We start from the raw sequence: 7,184 nt of genomic DNA, 5'->3' as shown, positions 1-7,184 counted from the left end.
CCTGCCCTGTATACACAGCCATCACCATGAGGACGCACAGTACTCCTTCCCTGTATACACAGCCATCACCACGAACACGCACAGTACTCCTGCCCTGTATACACAGCCATCACCATGACCACGCACAGTACTCCTTCCCTGTATACACAGCCATCACCATGAGGATGCACAGTACTCCTGCCCTGTATACACAGCCATCACCATGTATATACACAGTACTCCTGCCCTGTATACACAGCCATCACCATGAGACTGCAGTAAGGTGAGCTATAACCCCTTGAACCCGGGTAGGCATAATGAAGACACGACACAGGTTAAATCTTTGCTGGACGGTGGTCGGCCACAGCTTTTATTAAATTACTTCTCCAAGTAACTATAAGGCACTTAACTTCAACTTGCAGATACCAAACTCGAGCCGGAAGCGGTGTGCCGGCCGCTGGACTCCCAACGGGCACATCGTTCTTACTGGCTAAACCATAACTGCTCCATAACTTTAAATCCACCAAAGCCGCCAGCTGTGACTTAAAGAGAAATAGTTCAGAACACAGTAGACATATGAACATCATATGACAATATATATAGATTTTTTTTTTTTTAATTATTATTATTTTTTTTTTTTTATAACAACAAGGGAGGGAGGGAGGGACAGCTCGCTTCCGGAACAACAAGAGGAAGTGGTGAGTGTGAGGGGGGGATATATAGACTCCTTTGGCGGGAACATAGACGCCTCTCATTGGTTAACCCCTCATGACGCAGCATAGGCAGTCTTAACACCACGCCGAGAACCAGGAAGCAAAACAAGGGAAAACACATTATGCCTAGATAGCCATGCCTGTGCGAATGCCTCCCAAAACCACTGCAGTCCCTGGTCACACAGTCTAAGCGCCTGTACGTCCCCAAGACTGCAGTAAGGTGAGCTATAACCCCTTGAACCCGGGTAGGCATAATGAAGACACGACACAGGTTAAATCTTTGCTGGACGGTGGTCGGCCACAGCTTTTATTAAATTACTTCTCCAAGTAACTATAAGGCACTTAACTTCAACTTGCAGATACCAAACTCGAGCCGGAAGCGGTGTGCCGGCCGCTGGACTCCCAACGGGCACATCGTTCTTACTGGCTAAACCATAACTGCTCCATAACTTTAAATCCACCAAAGCCGCCACGGAGGAGGACTGTTACACCTAAACAGGACTCCGACCCCCGCCCAGCAAGAACATGGCCTGCTCTATGCCGTCTTGTATACCTGAGAGGAAGATATCAGATCCTATGTCTGTCAAATGTGTGCCGTCGGAAACCATGAGGCGACTATTGTCGCCTTCTAATTGGCGGTGGCGTACCACCACACCAGCTCGAGAGCGGACGAACCGGGAAACCCGAGAGTTGACGGACCTGCGGGCCCTTTCAACAGCCTCCGAGTCTCGCGCTCCCTGCCAGGCCACCCTGGAGATAATTTCCGACCAGACAAAAATCATTTCGGTGAAAAAATTCTGAAAACGCTCTATGTCTGCCCTCATTAGGGTCATTAACTCTGCCATGCGCATAGAACATAGATCATTACCACCGGCGTGTAATACTAAGATCACCGGACTAGTTGCTCCACGGCCTATATCGACCACTTCCGGTAAGACCTGCGGCCATCTGAGTCCCCGAATTCCACGCCAATTGACGTCCAGGTCCCGAAAACCCAAGTTGAGCCCCCCAGGGCGAAATTCAGCTCGCTGAGAAGCGCGGACTATGTAAGAATGACCTAATAGCCAAATTACTGGTTTGACGGTGCCTAAAAGAAATAAACGTTAGCCTCATAGTAAAAGATCGGGACGGATGTAGCCAGCGAAGCATGCGGAGCGCCAACGGCCTATACGCTGAACCTCGGCCTCGGAGAGGCCCGCCCTTGCCGCCTCTGTGGCCGCCCCGATACGAAATGAGTGGGTAGCGAATTGGTCAGGAGGAGCCCCTACTGCAGATAAACAGCGCCTAAACACCGACAGAAATTGGAATTGTGTGACCGGAGTAGAGTCAACATGTACGAAAAAATGCGAGCCCGCAGGCCTAAGCGCCAAGTAATCAGAAACCTGTTGTACTGGGCAAAGCGAGCCCTGCACTTGCCTTATGGGCAACCAGGCACCCCGACCAAACTGATCAGTCTTTGAGGAGCGCACCCGGATCCGTAGAACGTCGTTGGCAACGACCACATCCTCATAAAGTAAGCCTCCAGGTTTATGCTTAGAAGGGGGGAGAAGCTCCCCAACACGCAGCGCACCAAAAAATGCTGTGCAAAAACATGCTGAAAAAAGGGTTGACTCATAAGGGGAGGAGCAAACAGAGGGGCATGCCGATACCAGCTTGTTGAGAAGACTATACGAAACAGGACGCCTGGATTCTTTTCGGATGTGATGTTTTTTCCAACCTTTGAGGGCTTGACGTATGGCGAAATGCTTCGTAGAGTCCTCCCAACCGTTGAGCTTTAGAAAAAATGCCACACCAGACAGCGATCGCTGCGCTACTATGCTAGAGACACCCTTATCGCGCAATTGTAATAGAAAATCAATGGTGACATGCAATCTGACCTCCGCAGAGGAGGAGACATCCCTAGAAACCGCCAACCTTACCCAGTCCTCCCACGCCTTACCATGCCGTTGCCAGGTGGGTGGTGTCACTGAAGAACTGATCAAAGCCATCAATTGCTGTCCACTATGTCCCAAATGTGATCCGGGCATAAATGGCCATGGTCGTCCGCCCCGGGCAGGAGGGACCGAAACTCCTGCCAACGGAAACGGGAGAGGGAGTCAGCGACCGAATTCATCTTACCTGGGACATGACGTGCTCTAAAAAGGATGTTCAGGTCCAGACATCTCAACACCAGGTGACGAAGGAGAGCCAGCACAGGAGGAGAAGAAGAAGAAAGGTTGTTAACACAATACACAACCCCCAAATTGTCAGTCCAAAAACAGATATGACGGTTACTGAATTTCGAACCCCAAATTTCGATGGCTACTATGATGGGAAATAGCTCGAGTAGTGTGAGATTTTTGCACAAACCAGCCGTGGACCAATGTACTGGCCAAGGGGCAGAACACCAAGATTTCTGGAAAACCGCCCCAAAGCCACAGGAACCAGATGCATCAGTGAACAGTTCGATTTCATCACTGCTGCATTCTAGGCACCTTATGTAAGTCCTGCCGTTGTAATTGGCGAGAAAAGCTTTCCAGACTTCCAAATCTAATTTTAATTGCCTTGTTAGGCGAATTCGGTGTCCCGGAGACTTTACCCCCCGTGTCGCTAAAGACAGGCGGCGAGAGAAAACTCTGCCCATGGGCATAACCCGGCAGGCAAAGACCAGGAGACCGAGAAGAGACTGCATTTGTCTTAAGGTGACCTTGTGGACCGAACAAAAACCCTCTATCAAATCTGCAAGCCTGGAGAGCTTATCCGGGGGCAATCTGAAAACCATTTCCATGGTGTCAATTTCAATGCCTAAGAACGACAATGTTGTAAGTGGACCTTCCGTTTTTTCAGCAGAGACCGGGACACCAAACCGGTCCATCAGGAATCGGAAAGTGTCAAGAAGAAAACGACATAAACCACTGTTTGCGGGGGCCACGAAGAGGAAATCATCCAGATAATGAATGATGGACCTGGCGCCGGTCTCATATCTTACCGACCATTCCAAGAAAGTGCTGAACATCTCGAAATAATGGCAAGATATGGAGCAGCCCATAGGGAGACAGGTGTCATAATAGAATTTCCCCTCCACGTGGCAGCCGAGAAGGTGGTAACAATCCGGGTGTACTGGTAATAAACGGAAAGCCGACTCAATGTCGGATTTAGCCATTAATGCGCCATGGCCCGCATCTCTGACCAATGCTACCGCACGGTCAAAGGATACATATGAGACTGAGGCATCCTCAGGAGAAATCCCGTCATTAACCGAAACGCCCTTCGGATGTGACAGGTGGTGGATAAGACGGAACTTTCCTGGGTCCTTTTTTGGGACTACTCCGAGTGGGGAAACTCGTAGGTTAGTGAAGGGTGGAGAAGGGAAAGGGCCCTCTATCCTGCCGAGAGATACCTCTTTCTGCATTTTTTCTTTTAAAACTTCCGGGTGATCCCTAGCGGATTTCAAATTGTCAGCGAATAAGGGGTTGCGGCTGAGAATGAAGGGGATGAAAAAACCAAAAGTAAAACCAAAACGCAATTGATCTGCCTCCTGCTTATTGGGGTATAGATTTAGCCAGGGTTCCATCGCGGCCGCGCACACCGGGGTCCTTTGGGTCACTGGTACTTGGGCGTGTCGATTTTCCCGAGTTTGAACGGCATCGCAGCGCGGGATGAGTGCCCCCGCAAGAGGAGCACTCATGCCGGTATTTACAAAGACCTGCGAATCTGCAGTGCCCTTCATTGTAGAGCCAGCAGGCTCCTGGTCTGCGTACGGCCACTGCCCCCTGCGCAGCAGGTGCACCGGCAGCAGTGGCCGCTGAGGGAAAGGAGTAACTCCTTTGTGGGGCTGTCATAAGGCGCAGCCATACGTCTGTAGCTTTTACCCCCCACCCGATATCAGGATGAAGGCTTAGGCGACGACGAAATTCTTCGTTGTAACGCCACCAAGCTGAACCACCATGGGATTTATAAGCATTGTAAATGGTGTCAAAATAAATGAAGAGCTCCTGACAACGCTCAGGGTGCCTTTGCCCCATAACACATCCCATAACAGCAAAAGCCTGTGTCCAGTTGTTCATAGTTTTTGCTGGCTTAGGCCTGCGGTCATAGGGTCTGCTATCAGGGAAACGTCGCTCTCTGTCTATAGATGGCTGCTCGACGGAAATTAAAGACCATATGTCTATGTATTGATTGGCCCATATTTTGTCTTTTGTGTCGTTATCCACATGGGAACCCAGGGGGCTAACACCACAAAAGAAAACGTCTTTATGGACCCCCGCATGATGGCGAGGGGGGTTAAAAGTATTATCCTGAGATGTACCTGGGTTAGGGGGAGGGAGGGGGTGCTTATCTAACAGTGTTCTAAGCAACGCTAACACCTCACTGTCTTTCCCAGATCCCGCCCCCCAAGCACCCGCATAATTGAACTCACCCAATCCCGATGGTATCGTTGGAGGAGGAGGAGGGACGACGACCGGAGGAACTTCACAATGTACCAGGCTAAGCGACCTGGACGGCGGAGGCTCCGGCCTCATACGAATGCTGCGCCGGCCGCTTTCGCCGGAGGACCACTCTGAAGTAGAGGGAGAGCGCCATCGAGACGATCTGGATCTTCTGGAGCATCTCGAACTGCGTGAGCAGCGGCGGGAGTGACGCCTGTGACGTCCGTGGCGACTGTGCCCAGGGGAATCATGGGAGGAGGAAGAGGAACCAGAGCGATTGCGGATCCTCTGGGACCTCCTGGCCGGGGGGGCTTCATTAGGAGCGACAGCTGCCGGCAGAGGAGTGGGAGAGGAGGAAGTGAGATTAGTGCTGGGGACATTAGCAGGCACAACGGCAGCAGTGGAAGAGGAGGGAGGGGGAGGGGGGACAGTGTGAGGCACTGTAACTTGAGCCACAGACAGAGCTGATGGCTGAGATAAGGCAGCCTGCTGGACGGGAGGAGAGGGAGAGGCTGCTACAGCCTGCTGGACGGGAGGAGAGGGAGAGGCTGCTACAGCCTGCTGGACGGGAGGAGAGGGAGAGGCTGCTACAGCCTGCTGGACGGGAGGAGAGGGAGAGGCTGCTACAGGCTGCTGGGCAGGAGGGGAGGAGGGATGCTCTGAAGAGGAGCTGTGGCTCTGCTGAGCACCCATGTCTGCAGTCTCTGAGACCAACGGACCACGAGGAGCAGGGGGCCGGAAAACAGGGGCAGAGGATGAACTTCCGGGGTGAGGGGGCGGAGGGGCGGAGCCAGAACGCAGGCTGTTGCTGCGTTTAGCATACAGAGGGATAGAGCTGGGGCTGAGTCTCGCTGGTGGCCGCGAGACACGTGCGGACCGGCGGCTCCCTGAGCTCTTAGCAGTGACCGGGGGAGGAACATTACCAGCGGAGGTCGCTGGAGGAGACAGAGCAGTCCTCAGACGGCCCAGGAACTCCTCATCCGCACTCTGGAGGCGGGCAGTAAGAAGCTGCAGCAGCTGGTCATCCGACATCTCTGAATCACAGACAGCAAGCGGTGTTCACAGCTCGCTTCCGGAACAACAAGAGGAAGTGGTGAGTGTGAGGGGGGGATATATAGACTCCTTTGGCGGGAACATAGACGCCTCTCATTGGTTAACCCCTCATGATGCAGCATAGGCAGTCTTAACACCACGCCGAGAACCAGGAAGCAAAACAAGGGAAAACACATTATGCCTAGATAGCCATGCCTGTGCGAATGCCTCCCAAAACCACTGCAGTCCCTGGTCACACAGTCTAAGCGCCTGTACGTCCCCAAGGAGGCACAGTACTCCTGCCCTGTATACACAGCCATCACCATGAGGATGCACAGTACTCCTGCCCTGTATACACAGCCATCACCATGAGGATGCACAGTACTCCTGCCCTGTATACACAGCCATCACCATGAGGATGCACAGTACTCCTGCCCTGTATACACAGCCATCACCATGAGGATGCACAGTACTCCTGCCCTGTATACACAGCCATCACCATGAGGATGCACAGTACTCCAGGAAGGGCACGGAGCGGGAGGCGCAGACCTAGCGGAGGCCCAGCATGACTAGGTTAGCTGGGAATGTAGTTTAAGGGGTTAAGTGGGGCAGTAAGGGGTTAAGTGTGAGCCAGTTGGGAGGGGGTGAGGGGTTTGAGGAGAAAACGCGGGAGTTGCTAGGTGAGTCACTTACCAACGGACGCGGTGTTATAAGAAGAGGAGGAAGAGGTGGAGCTACAGTTCTTGCCGGACCCGATTCAGCCCGCCCGCCCGCCCTATTACAGGCTTTTGGTGTTCGGGTGTGGGCTTTGGGTGCTCTCTTTGTCATGACAGCCTGCGGTAGGGAGGTCTTGCAGGGCACGTTAAGGTGGTAATTTGGATGGGGACCCATAAGAGGGATGATACTCCCCGCTTGTTTGGTGGCTTGTGGACGGAAAATGGTGCAGTGCCAGGTGACAGATTTGTCAGCCCCTGAGTCGGCGCGGTGCGGCTGGGGGGATAGCCAGGAATACTGGTGCTGCTGCACGGTGCTCTGCCAGACCTCCCTAGTC

General features: G+C 52.8%; 1 protein-coding gene across 4 annotated transcripts; it reads right to left on the bottom strand.

Annotated features, from left to right (window-relative positions):
- Window positions 1-268: 268 nt before the first annotated feature.
- LOC138800586 (uncharacterized) lies at window positions 269-6,170 on the bottom strand. 4 transcript variants are annotated; one of them, XM_069982364.1, is made up of 5 exons: window positions 6,025-6,170; window positions 5,092-5,430; window positions 2,632-2,763; window positions 1,561-1,779; window positions 269-521 (listed from the first exon to the last, which is right to left on the bottom strand). In XM_069982364.1, exons 1-5 carry the CDS (start codon window positions 6,131-6,133, stop codon window positions 463-465), a joined length of 858 nt encoding a protein of 285 aa, XP_069838465.1. In that variant the 5' UTR covers window positions 6,134-6,170; the 3' UTR covers window positions 269-462. The 4 variants fall into 4 exon arrangements, with proteins under 4 accessions (XP_069838465.1, XP_069838466.1, XP_069838464.1 ...); XM_069982365.1 differs by having other exon boundaries at window positions 269-515; XM_069982363.1 differs by lacking the exon at window positions 269-521 and having other exon boundaries at window positions 634-1,779.
- Window positions 6,171-7,184: the final 1,014 nt, after the last annotated feature.

The sequence above is a fragment of the Dendropsophus ebraccatus genome, chromosome 9 (genome assembly GCF_027789765.1).
Source record: "Dendropsophus ebraccatus isolate aDenEbr1 chromosome 9, aDenEbr1.pat, whole genome shotgun sequence".
NCBI classification, from domain to species: Eukaryota; Metazoa; Chordata; class Amphibia; order Anura; family Hylidae; genus Dendropsophus; species Dendropsophus ebraccatus.
This window is presented reverse-complemented; position numbering and strand designations above follow the sequence as displayed.

Coding starts and splice junctions, on each gene's coding strand:
- LOC138800586 (XM_069982361.1), bottom strand. CDS start 6,133: ATGTCGGATGACCAGCTGCTGCAGCTTCTTACTGCCCGCCTCCAGAGT. Junction 5,431..6,024: donor TCCTCCAGCGACCTCCGCTG/GTAATGTTCCTC, acceptor CTCTGCCGGCAG/CTGTCGCTCCTAATGAAGCC. Junction 2,764..5,091: donor AACGATACCATCGGGATTGG/GTGAGTTCAATT, acceptor TTCCGTTGGCAG/GAGTTTCGGTCCCTCCTGCC.